This window comes from Lonchura striata, chromosome 27, assembly GCF_046129695.1.
Source record: "Lonchura striata isolate bLonStr1 chromosome 27, bLonStr1.mat, whole genome shotgun sequence".
NCBI classification, from domain to species: domain Eukaryota; kingdom Metazoa; phylum Chordata; class Aves; order Passeriformes; family Estrildidae; genus Lonchura; species Lonchura striata.
In genome coordinates this window covers 5,403,510-5,428,546 of record NC_134629.1, presented here as the reverse complement: position 1 = coordinate 5,428,546, position 25,037 = coordinate 5,403,510, and the positions used below count along the sequence as shown (strand labels likewise).

Sequence of the window (25,037 nt, the reverse complement as noted above, 5' to 3'; positions counted from 1 at the left end):
GGTCTCCCGGGGGGGCCGGGCCCCTGCTCCCCCCGGTTATTTATGAGACAGCTCCGATCCCACCTGGCACACGGGCATTTCCCCCCCCTCCAAAATCCCCACCTCCCCTCCCTCCTCCTCCTCCTCCTCCTCCTCATCCTCATCCCTTTTTTGGTTTTTGGGGTTTTTTTCTGTTCGTTTCTTTTTTTAAAAAACCAATAAAAAGGAAAATTCCAAGTCCCCGGGGCGGGAAGAAGCGGCCTGGTGGTGCTGGGTCTGTGCGAGGTGGGGGTGGTGGGCGCTGGGGGGGACGCACACACGGGGTGGGGGGCACAACAGCCGTTCCCAAAATTTATTGGATGCTGTGGAGCAATAATTTAGCCGGTGGGGCTGAGGTGGGGGGGCTTTGGGGGGTCGGGGGGCTTTGGGGACGTGGTGGCGGTGATGGAAAAACGAGGGAAAAGGCACAGAAGTGAGTGAGGAGGGGACAGAGGATGATTTGGGGGGGGCACACAATGGTGGGGAGGGGTCTTCAGCCGCTCAGGGGGCAGAGAATGATTTTGGGGGGGACACAATGGTGGGGAGGGGTCTTCAGCCGCTCAGGGGGCAGAGAATGATTTTGGGGGGGGCACACAATGGTGGGGAGGGGTCTTCAGCCGCTCAGGGGACAGAGGATGATTTTGGGGGGGACACAATGGTGGGGAGGGGTCTTCAGCCTCTCAGGGGGCAGAGAATGATTTTGGGGGGGACGCAATAATGGGGAGGGGTCTTCAGCCGCTCAGCACCATCCGGACGAGCTCTGCGGAGAGAAGAGAGGAAATGGGGGGTGAGGAGGGGTCTGCCGGGCCCCCCACCCCAAACCCCGCAGAGAGGCAGGAAAACCAAAAGTCAAAAAGAGCGCAGGGAGGACCCGGCAGCCCCGCTGGCACTGGGGGCTCCTGCAGCCCCCTCCCCAAATCCAACCCTGGCGCACGGGGGGGCTCCATGCAGAGGGGCATGCGGGGGGCACAGGGGGGGCTGCACCAAGGGGGGGGCGAGAGCATCGACCAGGACCAGGCAGCCTTTTTTTTTTTTTTTGCATTAAAAAATAGATATTAAAAAAAAAAAAAGACACCAGGGCAGGAAGAAAAAAAAGGAAGGAATGGAAAAAAACCAAAAAAACCAAAAATTGGAAGTAACTGAGGAGGGGGCGGGGGGAGGCGTTACCCCTGCGGCGTCACCCTGACAAGATGTGTCGCACAAAGGCTGGGGGGAAGGAACGAGACGTGATGGTCAGGGAGGGGAGTGGGGGCGTGGGTGACCCCCCGGGACCCCCCCGGGACCCCCGGGACCCCCGGGACCCCAGACCTCACCTTCGTAGTTGATGCAGCCGTTGCTGTCCTCGTGGCCGGCCACGAGCTGCTCCACCTCCTCCTCCGTCATCTTCTCACCTGGGGGACACCCACGCGTCACCCTGGGGGGCTGGGGGGCACCCTGGGGTCCCTGGGGGGGCTGGGGGGGCATTCCAGGGGTCCCTGGGGGGCTGGGGGGGACACTCTGGGGGTCCCCAGGGCTTTGGGGGGTCCTCAAAGGCTCAGATTGGTGCCACCAGGGCACCCCTGGCACCACCCCTGGGACCCCTGAGGTACCTCCAGGACCCTCAGGGCACCCAGACCCCCCCTGGCAGCACCCCTGGGACCCCCAGAGCACCAGAACCCCCCAATCTCAGGGGGCTGGCAAAGGGGGCCGGGGGCTGGCAGGGGGGGCTGGGGGCAACCTCGGGGCTCTGGGGGCAACCTCAGGGCTCTGGGGGAAACCTCGGGGCTCCAGGGGCTGGCAAAGGGGGCTGGGGGCAACCTCGGGGGGTCTGGGGGCTGGCAGAGGGGGCTCAGGGCTGGCAGGGTCCTGGGGCTGGCAGGGGGGTCTGGCAGGGGGGTCCCGGGGTTGGCAGGGGGGTCTGGCAGGGGTCCCGGGGCTGGTGAGGGTCCCGGTTCTGGCGGGGGTCCCGGCTCACCCAGCGTGACGAGCACGTGGCGGATCTCGGCGCCCATGACGGTGCCGTTGCCCTCCTTGTCGAAGACCCTCAGCCCCTCCACGTAGTCCTCGAAGCAGCCCTGGTCCTTGTTCTTGGCGATGGTCTGCATCATGGGCAGGAACTGCTCGAAGCTCAGCGTCTTCACGTTCATCTCTGCGGGACGGCGAGCGTGCTGGGGAACGGGAACGGGAACGGGGAATGGGGGAATGGGGGAAAGGGAACGGGAACGGGAACGGGGAATGGGGGAACGGGGAACGGGAACGGGGAATGGGGGGAACGGGAACGGGGGAACGGGAACGGGGGAACGGGAACGGGAACAGGGGAACGGGAACGGGGGAACGGGAACGGGGGAACGGGGGAATGGGAACGGGAATGGGGGAACGGGAATGGGGGAACGGGAACGGGGGAACGGGGGAACGGGAACGGGGGAACGGGAACGGGGGAACGGGAACCGGGGAATGGGAACGGGAACAGGGGAACGGGAACAGGAACGGGGGAACGGGAACGGGGGAACGGGAACGGGGGAACGGGAACGGGGGAACGGGGGAATGGGAACGGGAATGGGGGAACGGGAACGGGGGAACGGGAACGGGGGAACGGGGGAACGGGAACGGGAACGGGGGAACGGGAACGGGGGAACGGGAACGGGGGAACGGGAACCGGGGAATGGGAACGGGAACAGGGGAACGGGAACAGGAACGGGGGAACGGGAACGGGGGAAGGGAACGGGGGAACGGGAACGGGGGAACGGGAACGGGGGGAACAGGGGAACGGGGGAAAGGGAACGGGGGAATGGGGGAAAGGGAACGGGGGAATGGGAACGGGAGAACGGGGGAAAGGGAACGGGGGAAAGGGGGGAACGGGGGGAATGGGGGAAAGGGGAACCGGGGAACGGGAACGGGGGAACGGGGGGAACGGGGCTCCCAGGGGAAAGGGGAACGGGGCTCCGGGGCTCCTGAGGGAATGGGGCTCCCGGGGGAACGGGGGGAACGGGGCTCCGGGGCTCCCGGGGGGAACGGGACTCCCAGGGCTCCCAGGGGGAACGGGGGGACCCCCCGGCTCACCGTCGCTTTTGGGGTTGCCCAGCACCTTCATCACCTCGGCGTTGGTGGGGTTCTGGCCCAGCGCCCGCATCACGTCCCCGCACTGGCTGAACAGGATCTTCCCGTCGCCCGTGCGGTCGAAGAGCTGGAACGCCTCCTTGAACTCTGCGGGACCCCCGGGGCGGTCAGAGACCCCCGGGACCCCCGGGGTGAGTCAGGGACCCCCGGGGTGAGTCAGGGACCCCCGGGGTGAGTCAGGGACCACCGAGGCGGTCAGGGACCACCGGGGTGAGTCAGGGACCCCCGGGGTGACTCAGGGACCCCCAGGGTGACTCAGGGACCACCGGGGTGAGTCAGGGACCCCCGGGGCGGTCAGGGACCACCGGGGTGAGTCAGGAACCACCGGGACCCCTGGGTAAGTGAGGGGCCACCGGGACCCCCCGGGGCAGTCAGGGACCACCGGGACCCCTCCCCAGGGTCACCACGGGACCACCGGGACACCGGGACCTTCTCCAGGGTCAGAGGCCCAGGGACCCCAAACCCCGCGGGACCCCCGTGACAGCAGCACCGGGACCACCGGGACCTGCCCCGGGTCAGCACGAGACCACCGGGACCCCCCCTCAGAGACCTCAAACACACCCGGGACCCTCCCTCAATCTCAGCGGAGCCGTGACCACCGGGCACCGGCAGCCCCGGGGCACAGCGACCCCGGTGTTAGTACAGCCGGGACCCCCGTGACAACACCACCGGGACCCCCCGGGAACACCGGGACCACCCCCGGTACTCAGCACCTCGGGGAGCCCGGAGCCGCATCCCCGGGACCCCGGACTCCTTCAGACCCCCCCTCTGCGGCCGCGGGTCGGGTTTCGCTCTCCGCTGGGATCCGGTTCCCGCCGGGATCCGGTTTCCCGGTAGGATCCGGTTCCCGCTGGGATCCGGTTCCCGGTGGAACCCGACCCAGCCGGGATGCGGGTCGGGCCCTGCCCTCGGGGATGCTGCCGGTGCCCGCTGGATCCCGGCGGGTCCCGGGAGGAGCCCGGCGGGTCCCGGGGCACCGGGAGCGCTCAGGAATGCGCGGCTCCGCCCCGCAGGAATGCGCGGCCGGCGCGCGCCTTGCCCAAATAAGGGCAAATTGGCCAAGAAGGGCCCGAACCCCCCCGGTGTCCCGGTTCCGGTCCCTGTCCCGGTCCCTGTCCCGGTCCCTGTCCCGGTTCCCGCCCCGGTTCCCGCCCCGGTCCCGCAGCCCCCATCCCCGGTCCGAGCGGCTCCGCCCGGGCCGGACTCTGCCCCGGAAAGCCCCGCCCGAGGCCGCGCAGGAAGCACCGGGAGCGGCGGGGCCGGGCCGGGGGATCCCTCCGCCGTGCCCCGAGCCCGGGGCGGCTCCGCTCCCGGTGCCCGGTGCCCGGTGCCCGGTGCCGGTCACTCACCCGCGGTCTGCTCCTCCGAGAAGTCGCACTGCGGGGAGAGCGCGGCGGTCAGCGGGCACCGGGCGGGCACCGGCGGCGCCATCCCCCGCGGACGGAGCGGCCGCCCGCGCCCGGTGCCCGCCCGGTGCTCCCGGTGCCGCCCGCGCCATCCCCGCCACAGCCTCCCCCCGGTGCGACCCCCGGTGCGACCCCCGCCCGCGCATCCCCGCCCCGCCCGCCGCTCCCGGTGCCGCTCCCGGTGCCCATCCCAGTGCCGGTGCCCGCCCGGTGCCGCTCCCGGTGCCCGTCCCGGTGCCGCTCCCGGTGCCCATCCCGGTGCCGGTGCCCATCCCGGTGCCCATCCCGGTGCCGGTGCCCATCCCGGTGCCGCTCCCGGTGCCCATCCCGGTGCCGGTGCCCATCCCGGTCCCGGTGCCCATCCCGGTGCCGGTGCCGCTCCCGGTGCCGCTCCCGGTGCCCACCATGGCGGCGGCCGCTCCCGTCCGTTCCTGCGTGTTCGGGCGTCACCGCGCGCTGCGTCACGGCGCTAATGAGGCTGATGAATATTCATGAGGGGGCGGGGCAGGGCCGGGACACGCCCCTTTCCCGCGGGGAAGGTTTTGGCTAAAGATGGGCACGAGGCTGCCACCGCACCCACGGGAGACACCGCACCCATGGGACACCGCACCCACGGGGGACACCGCACCCACGGGACACCGCACCCACGGGACACCCCACCCACGGGACACCCACAGCACCCACGGGACACCCCCAGCACCCACGGGGGACACCCCACCCATGGGACACCGCACCCACGGGACACCGCACCCACGGGACACCCCCACCCATGGGGACACCCCACCCACGGGACACCCGCAGCACCCACGGGACACCCCCAGCACCCACGAGGCTGCCACCCCACCCACGGGACACACCCAGCACCCATGGGACACCGCACCCATGGGACACCGCACCCACGGGACACCCCACCCACGGGACACCCCACCCACGGGACACCGCACCCACGGGACACCCCACCCACGGGGGGACACCCCCACCCACGGGACACCCCACCCAGGGGACACCCCACCCACGGGACACCCGCACCCACGGGGGACACCCCACCCACGGGACACCCCACCCACGGGGGACACCCCACCCACGGGGGACACCCCACCCACGGGACACCCCACCCACGGGACACCCCACCCACGGGACACCCCCACCCACGGGACACCCGCACCCACGAGGCTGCCACCCCACCCACGGGGGACACCCCACCCACGGGACACCCCCACCCACGGGGGACACCGCACCCACGGGACACCCCACCCACGGGACACCCGCACCCACGGGGGACACCCCACCCACGGGACACCCCACCCACGGGGGACACCCCACCCACGGGACACCCCACCCACGGGACACCCCACCCACGGGACACCCCCACCCACGGGACACCCGCACCCACGAGGCTGCCACCCCACCCACGGGGGACACCCCACCCACGGGACACCCCACCCATGGGGACACCCGCACCCACGGGGGACACCCCCACCCATGGGGACACCCCACCCACGGGGGGACACCCCCACCCACGGGACACCGCACCCACGGGGGACACCCCACCCACGGGACACCCCACCCACGGGACACCCGCAGCACCCACGGGGGACACCCCCACCCACGGGACACCCCCAGCACCCACGGGGGACACCCCCACCCACGGGACACCCCACCCACGGGACACCCCCACCCACGGGACACCCCAACCCATGGGACACCCGCACCCACGGGACACCCCCACCCACGGGACACCCCCACCCACGGGACACCCGCACCCACGAGGCTGCCACCCCACCCACGGGGGACACCCCATCCACGGGACACCCCACCCATGGGGACACCCGCACCCACGGGGACACCCCCACCCACGGGGGACACCCCCACCACCCACGGGGGACACCCCCACCCACGGGGGACACCCCCACCCACGGGGGACACCCCCAGCACCCACGGGACACCCCATGGGGGACCCCGCCCCGCTCCCCACAGGGACACCCCCAAAAGGACCCCAGGGCCCCAGTGTGACCCCAGTGTGACCCCGGTGTGACCCCATGACCCCAGATCTGACCCCAGTGTGACCCCAGTGTGACCCTGGTGTGACCCCAGTGTGACCTGGGGTCACCCCCCATCCCAGGGCTCCCGCAGGGACCCTTTCTATTTTCTATTTTCTATCTTCTATTTTCTATATTCTATTTTCTATTATTTTCTATTTCCTATTTTCTATTTTCTATTATTTTCTATTTATTTTCTATTTTCTATTTTCTATTTTCTATTTTATTTTCTATTTTCTATTTCCTATTTTCTATTTTCTATTTTATTTTCTATTTTCTATTTTCTATTTTCTATTATTTTCTATTTTCTATTATTTTCTATTTTCTATTTTCTATTTTCTATTTTATTTTCTATTTTCTATTTTCTATTTTCTATCTTCTATTTTCTATTTTCTATTTTCTATTATTTTCTATTTTCTATTATTTTCTATTTTCTATTTATTTTCTATTTTCTATTTTCTATTTTCTATTTTCTATTTTATTTTCTATTTTCTATTTTCCATTTCCTATTTTCCATTTTCTATTTTATTTTCTATTTTCTATTTTATTTTCTATTTTCTATTTTCTATTTTCTATTTTCTATTATTTTCTATTCTATTTTCTATTTTCTATTTTATTTTCTATTTTCTATTTTCCATTTCCTATTTTCCATTTTCTATTTTATTTTCTATTTTCTCTCTCATTTTCCTGCGTTACCCTCCAGGCTCTGGCTGGTCCCGGCCCATCCCACGTCCCCTCCGGGCCCCCCCAGCTCCTTCTCGGCTTTTCCCGTTTATTTTCACTTTTTCCACCCATTTTGCGAATACAAAGCTTCTCTTCCACGTCACATTTTTTATTTTCCCAGCCGTGCCCGGGGAGAACGGGCACGTTCCCAACGGCTCCTTTTTCCCGAAAAATGCCGAATTTAAGGGGAATATTTCAGTGGAAAAAGAAAAGAAATGGTTAAATGAGACGCGGCTTCGGAAAGGAGAATCCGCCGCTGGCCCCGTGGCCACCGGTGCCGTGTCCCGGGGGATCCGGGAATTTTGGGGGATCCAGGGATTCCGGGGGATCCGGGAATTTTGGGGGATCCGGGAATTCCGGGGGATCCAGGGATTCCGGGGGGCTCCGGGAATTCCGGGGGGCTCTGGGAATTCCGGGGGGATCCAGGGATTCCGGGGGGCTCCGGGAATTCCGGGGGGCTCCGGGAATTCTGGGGGGATCCAGGGATTCCGGGGGGCTCCGGGAATTCTGGGGGGCTCCAGGAATTCTGGGGGGCTCTGGGAATTCTGGGGGGCTCCGGGAATTCTGGGGGGCTCCAGGAATTCTGGGGGGATCCAGGGATTCCGGGGGGCTCCGGGAATTTCGGGGGGCTCTGGGAATTCCGGGGGGCTCTGGGAATTCTGGGGGGCTCTGGGAATTCCGGGGGGATCCAGGGATTCCGGGGGGCTCTGGGAATTCCGGGGGGCTCTGGGAATTCCGGGCGCTGCTCAAGCCCTGGGAGGGGCCGGGACATTTAGGAGTGTTCAGGAGAGAAAAGGGACGGAGGAAAACGCTCCAGGGAGTGAGGGCCAGCAGATCCCAGGGGAACATCCCAAAAATCCCACAGGAACACCCCAAAAATCCCAGAGGAACATCCCAAAGATCCCACAGGAACACCCCAAAAATCCCAGAGGAACATCCCAAAGATCCCAGAGAAAAACCCAACAGATCCCACAGGAACATCCCAAAAATCCCAGAGGAAAACCCAACAGATCCCAGAGAAAAACCCAACAGATCCCAGAGAAAAACCCAACAGATCCCACAGGAACATCCCAAAGATCCCAGAGAAAAACCCAACAGATCCCACAGGAACATCCCAAACAAAGATCCCACAGGAACATCCAGCAGATCCCAGGGGAACATCCCAAAAATCCCACAGGAACACCCCAAAAATCCCAGAGAAACATCCCAAAGATCCCAGAGAAAAACCCAACAGATCCCAGAGAAAAACCCAACAGATCCCACAGGAACATCCCAAAAATCCCAGAGAAACATCCCAAAGATCCCAGAGGAAAACCCAACAGATCCCACGGGAACATCCCAAAGATCCCACAGAGCATCAGGAGACCCCCCAGGACCATCAGGAGACCCCCCAGGACCATCAGGAGATCCCCCAGGACCATCAGGAGACCCCCAGGAACATCAGGAGACCCCATGGGACCATCAGGAGACCCCCAGGAACATCAGGAGACCCCCCAGGACCATCAGGAGATCCCCCAGGACCATCAGGAGACCCCATGGGACCATCAGGAGACCCCCCAGGACCATCAGGAGATCCCCCAGGACCATCAGGAGATCCCCCAGGACCATCAGGAGACCCCCAGGAACATCAGGAGACCCCATGGGACCATCAGGAGACCCCATGGGACCATCAGGAGACCCCCCAGGACCATCAGGAGACCCCCCAGGACCATCAGGAGACCCCATGGGACCATCAGGAGACCCCCAGGACCATCAGGAGACCCCCCAGGACCATCAGGAGATCCCCCAGGACCATCAGGAGACCCCCAGGACCATCAGGAGACCCCATGGGACCATCAGGAGACCCCCCAGGACCATCAGGAGACCCCCAGGAACATCAGGAGACCCCCCAGGACCATCAGGAGACCCCCAGGAACATCAGGAGATCCCACAGGAACATCAGGAGACCCCATGGGACCATCAGGAGACCCCCAGGAACATCAGGAGACCCCCAGGCCCATCCCAGCTCACGGAGCCGCTCGCTCTCCCCGCAGTTAACGAGCTGCAGTTCATCACTGCAGTTAATTAACGACCGCAGTTAATTAATGACTGGCGCAGGGATCTCCAGCTCTCCAGGCCGTGCCCGCGGCTCCGGGCGACGGGCACAGGAACGGTGTCGGTGCGGGGCCACCCCGGGGTGCCCGGCTGGGCAGGGTGGGCGCGGGGCCACCCCGGGGTGCCCGGCTGGGTGGGTGGGCACGGGGCCACCCCAGGGTGCCCGGCAGGGTGGGTGGGCATGGGGCCACCCCGGGGTGCCTGGCTGGGTGGGTGGGCATGGGGCCACCCCAGGGTGCCCGGCTGGGTGGGTGGGCGTGGGGCCACCCCGGGGTGCCCGGCTGGGTGGGTGGGCATGGGGCCACCCCGGGGTGCCTGGCAGGGTGGGTGGGCGCTCACCGGGCGCTCACTCCGGGGGCTGCCCGGCGTTGAGGGCCAGCAGGACCATGCTGTGCACCAGCAGAGACGCCTCCGAGGCTGCGGGGCACAGCGGGGTGAGGCTGGCACGGCACTGGGGCACTGGAGAGCTGGGGGTGCTGGGGGCACTGGGAGCACTGGGGGCACTGGGACACTGGAGAGCTGGGAGTGCTGGGGGCACTGGGGGCACTGGGGGCACTGAGGCACTGGGGGCACTGGGAGCACTGGGGGCACTGAGAGCACTGGGGGCACTGGGAGCACTGGGGGCACTGGGAGAACTGGGGGCACTGGGAGAACTGGGGCTGGGGTGAGAGTGGCACTGGGGGCACGGGGGGTGCTGGGGTGGGCACTGGGTGGGCACTGGGTGGACTGGGAGCCCTGTCAGGGGCACTGGGATGAGCACTGGGGGCACTGGGAGAACTGGGAGAGCTGGGGCTGGGATGAGAGTGGCACTGGGATGGGCATTGGGGGTGCTGGGGTGGGCACTGGGTGGACACTGGGTGGACTGGGAGCCCTGTGAGGGGCATGGGGGAGGGTTCTGGGTAGACTGGGGGGCACTGGGGGGCACTGGGGGTGCTGGGGTGGGCATAGGATGGGGTCTGGGTGGGCTCTGGGTGGACTGGGCAGCACTGGGGGGCACTGGAAGAACTGGGGTGGGCACTGGGTGGACTGGGAGCCCTGTGGGGGGGTTCTGGGGGCACTGGGAGAGCTGGGGCTGGGATGGGAGTGGCACTGGGGGCACTGGGATGGGCACTGGGGGTGCTGGGTGGGCACTGGGTGGACTGGGCAGCACTGGGTGGGGGCAGTGGGGGCACTGGGGGCACTGGGAGAGCTGGGGCTGGGGTGGGAGTGGCACTGGGGGCACTGGGATGGGCACTGGGGGTGCTGAGGTGGGCACTGGGAGCACTGGGATAGGATGGGATAGGCTGGGATGGCACTGGGGGCACTGGGATGGCACTGGGGCGCCCGTGCCAGGCCCGTGCCAGGCCCGTGCCAGGCCCGTGCCAGGGCGGGTTTTGGGCACGGCTGCCCGGGCAGAGGGGCGCGGGTACCTTGGAGCTCCCGGGACAGCCGCAGCCACCGCTCCAACCACGCCTGGCACGCGGCCGGGCACAGCTGAGAGCAGCAGAGCCCACGCAGGAAACACGCCTGGGGAGACACGGGCATGGGCACACGGGCACACGGGCACGGGTGGGCACACGGACACGGGCACGGCATGGGCACACAGACACGGGTGGGCACACGGACACGGGCACGGCATGGGCACACAGACACGGGATGGGCACACAGACACGGGTGGGCACACGGACACAGACATGGTATGGGCACATGGACACGGACACGGCATGGGCACACGGACACGGGCACTCGGACACGGGTGGCCACATGGACATGGCATGGGCACATGGACATGGGCACACGGACACGGCACGGGCACATGGACACAGCACGGGCTCACAGGATGGGCACACGGAGATGGGACAGGCACATGGGTGGGCACACGGACACGGTGGGCACACGGACACGGTGGGCACACGGACACGGCACGGGCACACGGAATGGGCACATGGACACGGTGGGCACATGGACACAGTGGGCACACGGACACGGAATGGGCACACGGCGGGCACACGACAGGCACACGGAATGGGCACACGGCGGGCACACGGACACGGCGGGCACACGGACACGGCGGGCACACGGGAGGGGCACACGGACACGGAATGGGCACACGGCGGGCACACGGGTGGGCACACGGACACGGCAGGCACACGGACACAGCGGGCACACGGCGGGCACACGGGTGGGCACACGGACACGGAATGGGCACACGGTGGGCACACGGCGGGCACACGGGTGGGCACACGGACACGGTGGGCACACGGACACGGAATGGGCACACGGGTGGGCACACGGGCACACGGTGGGCACACGGCGGGCACACGGTGGGCACACGGACACGGCGGGCACACGGGTGGGCACACGGACACGGCGGGCACACAGTGGGCACACGGACACGGAATGGGCACACGGTGGGCACACGGTGGGCACACGGCGGGCACACGGACACGGTGGGCACACGGCGGGCACACGGCGGGCACACGGACACGGCGGGGACACGGCGGGCACACGGCGCGGGCTCTCACCGCCCGCAGCTCCTCCTCCCGCAGCTGCGCGGTGCCCAGGCGCCGCAGGGCCGCGTCCAGCAGCCGGATCTGCCGTGCCAGGCTGCGCAGGCGGCGCCGCTGCACGAAGGCGGGCAGCAGCGGGCACGGCTGCAGCGCCCGGCTCAGCGCCCGCTGCGGGGACAGCGCTCAGCGCCCGCGGGCGACAGCCGCAGCGGGATCCCAAAACCGACACCCCAAAACCCGCACCCCAAAACCCGCACCCCAAAACCCACACCCCAAAATCCCCAACCCAAAACCCGCACCCCAAAATCCACACCCCAAAACCCGCACCCCAAAATCCCCAACCCAAAACCCGCACCCCAAAACCCACACCCCAAAATCCACACCCCAAAATCCACACCCCAAAATCCACACCCCAAAATTCACACCCCAAAACCCGCACCCCAAAACCCACACCCCAAAACCCGCACCCCAAAACCCGCACCCCAAAACCCACACCCCAAAATCCACAGCGGGATCCCAAAATCCCCAACCCAAAACCCACACCCCAAAACCCGCACCCCAAAATCCCCAACCCAAAACCCGCACCCCAAAACCCGCACCCCAAAACCCGCACCCCAAAACCCACACCCCAAAACCCGCACCCCAAAACCCGCACCCCAAAACCCACACCCCAAAACCCACAGCGGGATCCCAAAATCCCCAACCCAAAACCCACAGCGGGATCCCAAAACCGACACCCCAAAATCCACACCCCAAAACCCACAGCGGGATCCCAAAATCCCCAACCCAAAACCCACACCCCAAAACCCGCACCCCAAAATCCACAGCGGGATCCCAAAACCGACACCCCAAAACCCGCAGCGGGATCCCAAAATCCCCAACCCAAAATCCCCAACCCAAAATTCCCAACTGCACCCCCAACATCCACAGCGGGATCCCAAAACCCACAACCCAAAATCCACAACGGGATCCCAAAATCCACAACCCAACATCCCCAACCCAAAATTCCCAACAGGATCCCAAAATCCCCAACCCAAAATCCCCAACGGGATCCCAAAACCGACAACGGGATCCCAAAACCCGCACCCCAAAATCCACAGCGGGATCCCAAAACCGACACCCTAAAATCCACAGCGGGATCCCAAAACCCACAACCCAAAACCCGCACCCCAAAATCCGCAGCGGGATCCCAAAATCCCCAACGGGATCCCAAAATCCACAACCCAAAACCCACAGCGGGATCCCAAAATCCCCAACCCAAAATCCGCAGCGGGATCCCAAAATCCGCACCCCAAAACCCACAACCCAAAATCCCCAACCGGGATCCCAAAATCCACAACCCAAAATCCCCAACGGGATCCCAAAATCCACAACCCAAAATCCACAATGGGATCCCAAAACCCGCACCCCAAAATCTGCACCCCAAAATTCCCAACTGCACCCCCAACATCCGCAGCGGGATCCCAAAACCCACACCCCAAAATCCGCACCCCAAAATCCCTAACCCAAAATTCCCAACCCAAAATTCCCAGCCGCACTGCCAAAATCCCCAACCGGGATCCCAAAATCCCCAACCCAAAATCCACAACCCAAAATCCACAACCCAAAACCCACAACCCAAAATCCGCAACGGGATCCCAAAACCCACAATGGGATCCCAAAACCCGCACCCCAAAATCCCCAACCCAAAATCCCCAACGGGATCCCAAAATCCCCAACCCAAAATCCCCAACCGGGGTGCACTGGGCAGATTTTGGGGTGCACTGGGCAGGTTTTGGGGTGCACTGGGCAGATTTTGGGGTGCACTGGGCAGGTTTTGGGGTGCACCCGGACAGCTTCTGGGGTGCACTGGGCAGATTTTGGGGTGCACTGGGCAGGTTTTGGGGTGCACCTGACAGGTTTTGGGGTGCACTGGGCAGGTTTTGGGGTGCACTGGGCAGGTTCTGGGGTGCACCTGGCAGGTTTTGGGGTACACCTGGCAGATTTTGGGGTGCACCTGGCAGGTTTTGGGGTGCACCTGGCAGATTTTGGGGTACACCTGGCAGATTTTGGGGTGCACCTGGCAGGTTTTGGGGTACACCTGGCAGATTTTGGGGTACACCTGGGCAGGTTCTGGGGTACACCTGGCAGATTTTGGGGTACACCTGGTCAGATTTTGGGGTACACCTGGCAGGTTTTGGGGTACACCTGGCAGATTTTGGGGTACACCTGGCAGATTTTGGGGTGCAGCCGGGCTGAACTCACCACATGATCCACGTGGAGGTTGCTGAGCATCAGCTGCGAGCCCGAGAAGGAACTTCTGACCTCCAGGAGCTGTGCCAGCTGGGGCTGGGCACCTCCCTGCACCTGCCGGAGCCAGGTGGGCACAGGTGAGACCCCCCTGCACCCTCAGGAGCCAGGTGGGCACGGCTGGCACCTCCCTGCACCTGCCAGAGCCAGGTGGGCACAGGTGAGACCCCCCTGTACCCTCAGGAGCCAGGTGGGCACGGCTGGCACCTCCCTGCACCTGCCGGAGCCAGGTGGGCACAGGTGAGACCCCCCTGCACCCTCAGGAGCCAGGTGGGCACAGGTGAGACCCTCCTGCACCTGCCGGAGCCAGGTGGGCACAGGTGAGACCCCCCTGCACCCTCAGGAGCCAGGTGGGCACAGGTGAGACCCCCCTGCACCTGCCGGAGCCAGGTGGGCACAGGTGAGACCCCCCTGCACCCACAGGAGCCAGGTGGGCACAGGTGAGACCCCCCTGCACCCTCAGGAGCCAGGTGGGCACAGGTGAGACCCCCCTGCACCCTCAGGAGCCAGGTGGGCACAGGTGAGACCCCCCTGCACCCTCAGGAGCCAGGTGGGCACAGGTGAGACCATTTTTGTGACAATTTTGGTTTCTTTTTGTGACCATTTTGGGTCAATCTTGGGTTCATTTTGTGACCATTTTGGGTTCACCTTTGGGTTCATTTTTTGACTATTTTGGGTTCATTTTCTGACCATTTTGGGTTCATTTTGTGACAATTTTGGGTTCATTTTGTGACAATTTTGGGTTCGTTTTGTGACAATTTTGGGTCCTTGGGTTCATTTTGGGTCCATCTTGGGTTCATTTTCTGACAATTTTGTGTTTGTTTTGTGACCATTTTGGGTTCATTTTGTGATCATTTTGGGCTCACCTTTAGGTTCATTTTTTGACTATTTTGGGTTCATTTTCTGACCATTTTGGGTTCATTTTGTGACAATTTTGGGTTCGTTTTGTGACAATTTTGGGTCCTTGGGTTCATTTTGGGTCCATCTTGCGTTCACCTTTGGGTTCATTTTGTGACAATTTTGGGTCAATCTTGGGTTCATTTTCTGACCATTTTGTGTCCATTTTTGTGACCATTTTGGGTTCGTTTTGTGACCATTTTGGGTTTATCTTGGGTTCGTTTGGTGACAATTTTGGGTTCATTTTGTGACAATTTTGGGTTCATTTTGTGTCCATTTTGTGTCCATTCTGTGTCCATTTTGTGTCCATTTTTTGGCCATTTTGGGTCCATTTTTTGACCATTCTGTGTCCATTTTGTGTCCATTCTGTGTCCACTTTTGGACCATTTTTGGACCATTTTGGGCTCACCAGGGGTGCAGCCCTGGCTGTGCTGCCCGAGGTGGATCCACTGCGGATATTTTTAATAAATCCCTCATTTATTCTTTAGCTCTGTCCACTCTCCACTCCCACCTTGGGTTAAACAGTTTGAGAATTTTTATTTTATTTTCACTCTCGTGTGAAGGGTGAGACAATACAGATGTTATCATTCACGTCATTACAATCAGAAGCTAATTCTTAATTTAATAGCTTCTTAATCACAAGCTATTTCTTAATTACAACACATTTTAAGTATTTCTTGGCCTATCAGCTTTTGCCACACCATACTGCAAATGCTTTAAAGCAAATAATCTAAAATTATCCCTCCTGGGTCCTAATATAATGTATTTTTCATAGTTTTATTTCTCTAAAGTATCTATTTTTTTTTTTTTTGTAAGGCCATTTTTTGAAATTTGTTTCTAGTTCAATTTCTTTCTCAACAGCATTTACCTCATTCTATAACATTTTTAATCAATATCTCCAATCTCAAAGTTTATATATAAACGCATGCCATAAAAACTTTGAATTAAATTTTAAAGGATTTTCTACAAATCCCACACTGCCAGAGCCCTGAGGGAAATGTGGGAAATGGATTTGTAAATTTTAGAGAAGCAGAACTGTGAAAAATGCATTTTAGTAGCAGCCACGAGGGGTAATTTTAGATGATTTTTAATGATTTTAGATGATTAAGGCATTTACAGCATGGTGTGGCAAAAGCTGATAGGCCAAAAAAAAAATGCTTATAATGTACGGTAATTAGGAAATAATCAAAATTATTTCTGATTGTTCCTTCTGAGGGTGATGGTGAGAAGAGAATAAAAAAAGGGAATCAAAGATTTGAAAGCATCTCTCCGTTTCCCCAGCTCTGGGTCAGAAAAGTTTGATGATGTCACAGCCTGGGAAAATTGGGTCAAATTTCCCCCAAATCAGCCTGGGCACAAACAATGAAATGCAATTATTAAAAACAACCCGCAGGCGTTGTTCTCCTAAAATTGTTATTCTCAGAAAATTGTTATTTTTTGGTTATTATTCTTGTTATTCTCATACCATCGTTCGTAAGTGGGAGTCTTGTTAATTAGCCAATCAAGTGAAATGCATTGATTAATTAACCAATCAGGTGATATGCACTGATTAAGTGACCAATCAGGTGAAATGCATTGATTAATTAACCAATCAGGTGATATGCACTGATTAAGTGACCAATCAGGTGAAATGCATTGATTAATTAACCGATCAGGTGATATGCACTGATTAAGTGACCAATCAGGTGAAATGCATTGATTAATTAACCGATCAGGTGATATGCACTGATTAAGTGACCCATCAGGTGAACTGCATTGATTAATTAGCCAATCAGGTGAAACATGCTGATAAATTAGCCAATCAGGTGAAATGCATTGATCAAGTGACCAATCAGGTGAAACCAATTGTTTAAATGACCAATCAGGTGAAATGCATTGATTAATTAACCAATCAGGTGACATGTACTGATTAAGTGACCCATCAGGTGAAATGCATTGATTAATTAGCCAATCAGGTGACATGTACTGATTAAGTGACCCATCAGGTGAAATGCATTGATTAAGTGACTAATCAGGTAAAATGTATTGTTTAAATGACCAATCAGGTGAAATGCATTGATTAATTAGCCAATCAAGTGAAATCAATTGATTAAATGACCAATCAGGTGAAATGCACTGATTAAATTACCAGTCAGATAAAATGTATTGTTTAAAGGACCAATCAGGTGAAATCTGCTGATTAATTAACCAATCCAGTGAAATGCATTAAGTGACTAATCAGGTCAAATGCATTAATTAAGTGACTAATCAGGTGAAATGTATTGACTGAATGACCAACCAGGTGAAATGCATTAATTAATTAGCCAATCAGGTGAACTGCATTGATTAATTAGTCCATCAGGTGAAATGCATTGATTAATTAGCCAATCAGGTGAAATGTATTGGCTGAATGACCAACCAGGTGAACTGCATTGATTAATTAGCCCATCAGGTGAAATGCATTGATTGATTAGTCCATCAGGTGAACTGCATTGATTGATTAGCCCATCAGGTGAACTGCATTGATTAATTAGCCCATCAGGTGAACTGCATTGATTAAATGACCAAAAGCCTGCTCTCGTGCCTCTCAGCTTCCTGACTTTTTGTCATTCCTTACTAAACAGTGTGCAGTGACTTTAATTTGTTAATTTAGGGATTATTTTTAATTTTAAAATTAACGTGGGCCGGCCCTGCACCTTTCCCTACTCCACCCACAGCTGCACAGCCTCCCCCATTTTCTACCTAATAACTGCTAAAATAAAATAAACAAACTTCCCACAACGGGACCAGCTACAACAGTTCCCCTGTTATCCAACACCCAGCTAAAAAAACCAACAAAAAACCAAAATAAAAACCCATTCTCCCCACCACAACAGGAGAACCCAACCCCATAACAAAGACCGCTGATATTACCTCACTCTTAACCCCCCCCCCCAAAAAAAAAAACCCCAAAAATGAATTTATTTCATTTAACACATCAGATTATTAATTATATATATAAAAATAAATATTTAACCGTACTTGCCCAAACGTTCCCCCCGTTTCAAAGCCCAGCCCGGGGCGGGGGTGGCACAGACCTGGGCACAGAGCTGCAGCAGGAGGTGCCGGGGCTGGGGCTCGGGCAGGGCGCGCGCCGCCCGCGCCAGCGCCCGCAGCACGGCCGGGTGGGCGGCGCGGCGGCGGCGCTCGGAGGCGGCCAGGAACTCCTGCTGCTGCCCGGGCGTCCAGAAGTGCCGGAGCAGGAGCTGCCGGGGGAAGAAATACCTGGGAAAACAGAGAGGGCATCGGGCAGGGCAGGGGCACCGGCTGGTGCCACTGCAGGGCGTCCCCAGCGGGGAAACGATCAGCGCTGAGCCCACGAGTCACAGAGGCTGAGCAATCTCTGCATCAGGAATGGCACCACTGACAAACCCATTTAGACCTATTTGGTCCTCTAGTTAAAAATTAAAAACCATCACCACGTGCTTTCTCTGGGAAAACCTGTGAGAAAACTCAGAGAAAAGAACTGCAATCTTGTCTGGGATAAATGGAGAATGTTGCATTAATGACGTTGGCTCGACGTGTGTTCTGTCCTGTGCAGCTTTCCTGTCTCATGAGGACCCTGGATTTGGAGAAACCCATTGCTTTGATAGATAGTTATGATACAGGTAGACCTAATTGGTCCTCTAATTAAAAATTAAAAACCATCACCACGTGCTTTCTCTGGGAAAGGCTGTGAGAAAACTCAGAGAAAAGAACCAGGAACAATTCTCATCTTCACTGCTACACCTGCTGTTGTGAACATGTGCAATGTGTTGTGGAAATTTGTTTACCAATCTCTGGCACAGGTTGCCCGGGTTGGCACCAACCGTGGGCAGCCAGGAACTCCAGCTGCTGGCATCTGGAAGTGCCGGATCAGGAGATGCTGAAGGAAGAAACATCTGGGAAAACAGAGAGGGCATCGGGCAGGGCAGGGGCACCGGGCTGGGCAATGATCAGCGCTGAGCCCACGAGTCACAGAGGCTGAGCAATCTCTGCATCAGGAATGGCACCACTGACAAACCCATTTAGACCTATTTGGTCCTCTAATTAAAAATTAAAAACCATCACCACGTGCTTTCTCTGGGAAAAGCTGTGAGAAAACTCAGAGAAAAGAACTGCAATCTTGTCTGGAATAAACGGAGAACGTTGCATTAATGACGTTGGCTCGACGTGTGTTCTGTCCTGTGCAGCTTTCCTGTCTCATGAGGACCCTGGATTTGGAGAAACCCATTGCTTTGATAGATAGTTATGATACAGGTAGACCTAATTGGTCCTCTAATTAAAAATTGCAGGTCCTCTAATTAAAAATTAAAAACCATCTCCACTGGCCAATTAAGTAACCACCCTTTGGTAAACAATCCAGAACACATTGCACATGTTCACAACTGCAGGTGCAGCCAGTGAAGATGGGAATTGTTTTGATGCAGAATTTCTGAGAGAGAGAGGAAAGGATTTATGTCTGGTGAGAACTGAGCTGCCCCTCAGACCAGGCCCCTGAAAAGTGCCTTGGTGAGGCCTCGAAGCCTTTGATGCAGTAAGAAATTAATTGTGGCCCAGTTAGAAATGATGTTCAGGTAACTACAAAGTAATGAGCTGAGTGTGGATTAGGGTGGAGCTGCAGTGTGAAAAGCCTCACCACCTTAAAGCAAAAACAAACAATGTTGGCTTGCCAATCAGAGTGCCTTTGTAAGCTGTAAACTGTATGGAAGTGTATAAAAACTGCAATCTTGTCTGGAATAAACGGAGAACGTTGCATTAATGACGTTGGCTCGACGTGTGTTCTGTCCTGTGCAGCTTTCCTGTCTCATGAGGACCCTGGATTTGGAGAAACCCATTGCTTTGATAGATAGTTATGATACAGGTAGACCTAATTGGTCCTCTAATTAAAAATTAAAACACCATCTCCACTGGCCAATTAAGAAATCACCCTTTGGTAAACAAATCCCCTTTTCCCATGGCTCATGTTCACAACTGCAGGTGCAACCAGTGAAGATGGGAATTGTTTCTCATTATTTTCTCTGATTTTTCTCACAGCCTCTCCCAGCAAGGCCTGGGAAGGTTGTGCTGCTCTCTGTGGCCAGGGGACAGCAGAACTGCCAAATCCCAGAGGTTTTTATTTTATTCTTATTACTGTGTGTTAATATTTATTAATATGATTATTATATTATGTTGTATTAAGTTATAGGATTATTATTTATCTTATTAAATTATTTCAATTGATTCCATGATTCCTCTGGGTGGGAGGAGCTGGAAGCTGGGCTGGCAATCCAGCACTCAGGAGCTGGCATTGGCAATCCAGCTCTCAAAATCTGGCACTGCCAATCCAGCTCCCAGATCTGGCACTGCCAATCCAGCACTCAAAATTTGGCACTGCCAATCCAGCACTCACAATCTGGCATTGCCAATCCAGCACTCAGAATTTGGCACTGCCAATCCAGCACTCACAATCTGGCATTGCCAATCCAGCTCCCTGATCTGGCACTGCCAATCCAGCACTCACAATCTGGCATTGCCAATCCAGCTCCCTGATCTGGCACTGCCAATCCAGCTCTCAGAATTTGGCACTGCCAATCCAGCACTCACAATCTGGCATTGCCAATCCAGCTCCCAGATCTGGCACTGCCAATCCAGCACTCACAATCTGGCATTGCCAATCCAGCACTCAGAATTTGGCACTGCCAATCCAGCTCCCAGATCTGGCACTGCCAACCCAGTTTGTTACCAGACCCTCAGGAATCCATCGAGGCTGTTGGAACACCACTTGTGCTACATGATAAAGAAGAGGCTGCAAAGTGAATACCAGGAGCAGGGATTGGATGCACAGGGCTGTGAAATGCCTGGAGGTGAGCAACCACCCCTCTGAGAAATGCAGGCAGAGAATGAGCAACGAGAGCAAGGCACCAACCCCGACGTGGAGCTGCAAATGTAGAAATCCTGTGCTTGTAGAATCCATCAACATTTGTGTAATGTGAACAACAAACAGCTCCTGCTCCATCACACCTGCCAGCTGCTCAGGAGCCCTGGGTTTCCCATAATATTCCTTCTCCCAGGGGGAGATTCCTGCCTCCAGAACCCCCCTGCAGGGAATTTGGGACTGGGTACTCACATCAGCAGCAGGACCAGGAAGTTGGCGAAGGGGGGGATGGAGATGATCCCGATGGGAATGATCTTCAGCAGGTCCCTGCGGAACTGCCGGGGAGCACAGTCAGCACCAGGCTCCCAAAAACCCCAAAAAAACCCAAAATTCCCCTCCCCGTGCTGGCTGCAGCTCCCACTCCCGGGTTTTGGGCAGGGAGGGTGTCCCCGAGGAGCTGCAGCCGCTCCTGAGGGCAGAGAGGGCAGAGATGGGGCAGAGATGGGGCAGAGAGGGGGCAGAGAGGGGCAGAGATGGGGCAGAGATGGGGCAGAGATGGGGCAGAGATGGGGCAGAGAGGGGCAGAGATGGGGCAGAGAGGGGCAGAGAGGGGGCAGAGAGGGGGCAGAGAGGGGCAGAGATGGGGCAGAGATGGGGAGAGATGGGGCAGAGATGGGGCAGAGAGGGGCAGAGATGGGCAGAGATGGGCAGAGAGGGGGCAGAGAGGGGCAGAGATGGGGCAGAGATGGGGCAGAGATGGGGCAGAGAGGGGGCAGAGAGGGGCAGAGAGGGGCAGAGATGGGCAGAGATGGGGAAGAGATGGGGCAGAGATGGGGCAGAGAGGGGCAGAGATGGGGCAGAGAGGGGCAGAGAGGGGCAGAGATGGGGCAGAGAGGGGGCAGAGAGGGGGCAGAGAGGGGCAGAGATGGGGCAGAGATGGGGCAGAGATGGGGCAGAGAGGGGGCAGAGAGGGGGCAGAGATGGGGCAGAGATGGGGCAGAGATGGGGCAGAGATGGGGCAGAGAGGGGGCAGAGAGGGGGCAGAGAGGGGCAGAGATGGGGCAGAGATGGGGCAGAGATGGGGCAGAGATGGGGCAGAGAGGGGGCAGAGGGGAGGGGAAGGGAGACAGAGATGAGGCAGAGGAGGCAGGGAGGAAGCTGAGGAAGAGGAGGAGGCAGGGATGAAGGCGAGGAGGAGGAGGCAGGGATGAAGGTGAGGAAGAGGAGGAGGCAGGGATGAAGGCGAGGAGGAGGAGGCAGGGATGAAGGTGAGGAAGAGGAGGAGGCAGGGATGAAGGTGAGGAGGAGGCAGGGATGAAGGTGAGGAGGAGGAGGCAGGGATGAAGGTGAGGAAGAGGAGGAGGCAGGGATGAAGGTGAGGAGGAGGAGGCAGGGATGAAGGTGAGGAAGAGGAGGAGGCAGGGATGAAGGTGAGGAGGAGGCAGGGATGAAGGTGAGGAGGAGGAGGCAGGGATGAAGGTGAGGAAGAGGAGGAGGCAGGGATGAAGGTGAGGAAGAGGAGGAGGCAGGGATGAAGGTGAGGAGGAGGCAGGGATGAAGGTGAGGAGGAGGAGGCAGGGATGAAGGTGAGGAAGAGGAGGAGGCCGGGATGAAGGTGAGGAGGAGGAGGAGGCAGGGATGAAGGTGAGGAGGAGGAGGCCGGGATGAAGCTGAGGTGAGGAGGAGGAGGCAGGGACGAAGCTGAGGTGAGGAGGACAAGGCAGGGACGAAGCTGAGGAGGAGGAGGAGGCAGGGATGAAGCTGAGGTGAGGAAGAGGAGGCCGGGACGAAGCTGAGGAGGAGGAGGCCGGGACGAAGCTGAGGTGAGGAAGAGGAGGCCGGGACGAAGCTGAGGTGAGGAAGAGGAGGCCGGGATGAAGCTGAGGTGAGGAAGAGGAGGCCGGGACGAAGCTGAGGTGAGGAAGAGGAGGCCGGGATGAAGCTCGGGCCCTGACCTGCCGCAGCCGCTCCAGCTCGCGGTACGGGAGCTGCTGCGGGCTCAGCTGCAGCTGCGCCATCCTGGCCCGGATCCTCCGCACCTCCTGCAGCTCCAGGAACAGCGCCCGCAGCCCTGCGGGGACACGGCTGCATCAGGGACCCAGCCCGCTGCTGCACGGCTGCTGCACGGCTGCAAACAGAGCCCTGCTGCTGCTCCTGCACCGCTGCAAACAGAGCCCTGCTGCTGCTCCTGCACCGCTGCAAACAGTCCTGCTGCTGCTGCACGGCTGCAAACAGAGCCCTGCTGCTGCTCCTGCACCGCTGCAAACAGTCCTGCTGCTCCTGCACCGCTGCAAACAGAGCCCTGCTGCTGCTCCTGCACCGCTGCAAACAGAGCCCTGCTGCTGCTGCTGCACCGCTGCAAACCCTGTCCTGCTGCTGCCCTGCTGCAAACAGAGCCCTGCTGCTGCCCTGCTGCAGAGTCCTGCTGCTGCTGCACCGCTGCAAACAGTCCTGCTGCTGCTGCAACGCCGCAAACAGAGCCCTGCTGCTGCTGCTGCACCGCTGCCAACAGAGCCCTGCTGCCCTGCTGCAAACAGAGCCCTGCTGCTGCTGCTGCTGCTGCACCGCTGCAATCCCTGTCCTCCTTCCCAGAGCTGGGATTGCTTTTGGGACCCAGATTTTGGGTCCCCCATCAGCCCCCCTTTTCCTTGGGTTCCCCTTTTTGTAGCACCCCAAAAAAGTCAGTTTTTCACACCCCCTTTTCTTGACCCACCCCTTTTTGCAACACGCCAAATAAAGTGATTTTTTCAGCCCCCCTTTCCAGAACACCCCAAATGTAGTGATTGTTTCACACCCCCTTTTTTGGGACACCCCACATGTAGTGATTGTTTCAGCCCCCTTTTTTGGGACACCCCACATGTAGTGATTGCAGCCCCCCTTTTTTGGGACACCCCACATGTAGTGATTGCAGCCCCCCTTTCCGGACCACCCCACGCTCTCTGCCCGTGTCGGGACCCCCAGCGGGGCTCCCCGCGGGCTCTGACCTGTTTTGAAGGTGCTGTGGAGGACGAAGAAGCGGGGGAAGCTCCGCTCCAGGAACCGCTCGTAGCGGGCGTTCGCCCGCCGGGCGGCGGCGGCCACGGCGGCCACGAGGGCGCGGGAGGAGACGGAGCGGCCCGGGCAGCGGCAGAGCTGCGAACACACCGGGGAAAGCACCGGGGAGCTGCGCCCCCGGCCCCGCCTGAGCTCCCGGTGCCCGCGGGGAGGGGAACTGGGGGAACTGGGAACCCCCCGGGCTGGGCTGGGAACCGCGGTCCCGGTGGGTGCGGGATTCCCGTGCCAGGCTCGGGCAGCGGAGGGCCCTAACGGGAGGCACCGGGCGGGGAACGGCAGCGCCGTAACGGAGACGCGCCGCGGTAACGGGGCCGCACCGAGGGACTGCGGAACAGCGTGGGGGGGACACGGCCGGGACCGGAGGGAGCCGGCGAGGACGAGGGGGGTAACGGGGAGGGGCGCTCGGCGAGGAATCGGTGTTTGGGAGGGCTGCGGGCGGTATCTGGCGGCCGGTGTTCGGGTCTCCCTCAGGGGAGCGCGTCCCGGGCGGTGCCACGGGGCACGGCCGCCCCGCGGGGTCCCCGCTCACCTGGACAGGCCCAGCGGGAGCCGCGGCTGGCCCCGAGCGGGGCGCAGGGCGGCGGCGCCCAGCCGCCAGAGGCCGCCCCGGGCCGCGGCCCCGGGCAGCGCCATCTTGGCGGGGCGCCGGCGGCGGTCACGTGCGCCTCCGAGCGCTGATTGGCTGCCGCGCCGGAAGTGCGCGCGGGCCGGGGGTTCCGGGCTCGGCCTTGAACCCCCGCATTTCCGTTCCCCCGGTCCAACTTCATTACTCTAATTGTAGGATTAATTTTATAACCATTTTATTAATATTAAACTTCTAAAATTTTAATTGTCCTAACTCTAAACTTCATTACTCTAATTGTAGGATTAATTTTATAACAATTTTATTAATATTAAACTTTTAACAATTTTAACTGTCCTAACTCTAAACTTTATTACTCTGTTATAACCATTTTATTATTATTAAACTATTAACAATTTTAACTGTCCTAACTCTAAACTTTATTACTCTAATTGTATGATTATTTTTATAACCATTTTATTATTATTAAACTTTTAACAATTTTCAAAACCAAGC

The 25,037-nt window shown here is 58.9% G+C and overlaps 2 protein-coding genes across 3 annotated transcripts; both read right to left on the bottom strand.

Moving 5' to 3' along the window:
* Nucleotides 1-317: 317 nt before the first annotated feature.
* On the bottom strand, nucleotides 318-5,018 carry MYL6 (myosin light chain 6). 2 transcript variants are annotated; one of them, XM_077788633.1, is made up of 7 exons: nucleotides 4,925-5,018; nucleotides 4,464-4,491; nucleotides 3,058-3,201; nucleotides 1,973-2,146; nucleotides 1,332-1,409; nucleotides 1,186-1,224; nucleotides 318-778 (listed from the first exon to the last, which is right to left on the bottom strand). In XM_077788633.1, the coding sequence occupies exons 1-6, from the start codon at nucleotides 4,925-4,927 to the stop codon at nucleotides 1,196-1,198; spliced, it is 456 nt and encodes a 151-aa protein (XP_077644759.1). In that variant the 5' UTR covers nucleotides 4,928-5,018; the 3' UTR covers nucleotides 318-778; nucleotides 1,186-1,195. The 2 variants fall into 2 exon arrangements, with proteins under 2 accessions (XP_077644759.1, XP_077644760.1); XM_077788634.1 differs by lacking the exon at nucleotides 1,186-1,224.
* Nucleotides 5,019-7,370: 2,352 nt separating this feature from the next.
* On the bottom strand, nucleotides 7,371-24,592 carry LETMD1 (LETM1 domain containing 1). The gene is made up of 10 exons (XM_077788568.1): nucleotides 24,489-24,592; nucleotides 23,890-24,068; nucleotides 22,861-22,976; nucleotides 21,158-21,240; nucleotides 18,108-18,294; nucleotides 14,074-14,211; nucleotides 11,881-12,033; nucleotides 10,786-10,882; nucleotides 9,716-9,793; nucleotides 7,371-7,440 (listed from the first exon to the last, which is right to left on the bottom strand). Exons 1-9 carry the CDS (start codon nucleotides 24,590-24,592, stop codon nucleotides 9,723-9,725), a joined length of 1,128 nt encoding a protein of 375 aa, XP_077644694.1. The 3' UTR covers nucleotides 7,371-7,440; nucleotides 9,716-9,722.
* Between the last annotated feature and the right edge of the window lie 445 nt (nucleotides 24,593-25,037).

What these genes read in the sequence shown, in the direction of transcription:
- LETMD1 (XM_077788568.1), bottom strand. Translation starts at nt 24,592, where the DNA reads ATGGCGCTGCCCGGGGCCGCGGCCCGGGGCGGCCTCTGGCGGCTGGGC. An exon ending in AGCTGGAGCGGCTGCGGCAG is followed by an intron (nt 21,241 to 22,860) that starts GTCAGGGCCCGA and finishes GCTCCCCGGCAG; the next exon opens with TTCCGCAGGGACCTGCTGAA. An exon ending in GGGAGGAGGAGCTGCGGGCG is followed by an intron (nt 10,883 to 11,880) that starts GTGAGAGCCCGC and finishes GTGTCTCCCCAG; the next exon opens with GCGTGTTTCCTGCGTGGGCT.
- MYL6 (XM_077788633.1), bottom strand. An exon ending in CCACGTGCTCGTCACGCTGG is followed by an intron (nt 1,410 to 1,972) that starts GTGAGCCGGGAC and finishes GGTGTCCCCCAG; the next exon opens with GTGAGAAGATGACGGAGGAG. An exon ending in CGGCTGCATCAACTACGAAG is followed by an intron (nt 1,225 to 1,331) that starts GTGAGGTCTGGG and finishes CCTTCCCCCCAG; the next exon opens with CCTTTGTGCGACACATCTTG.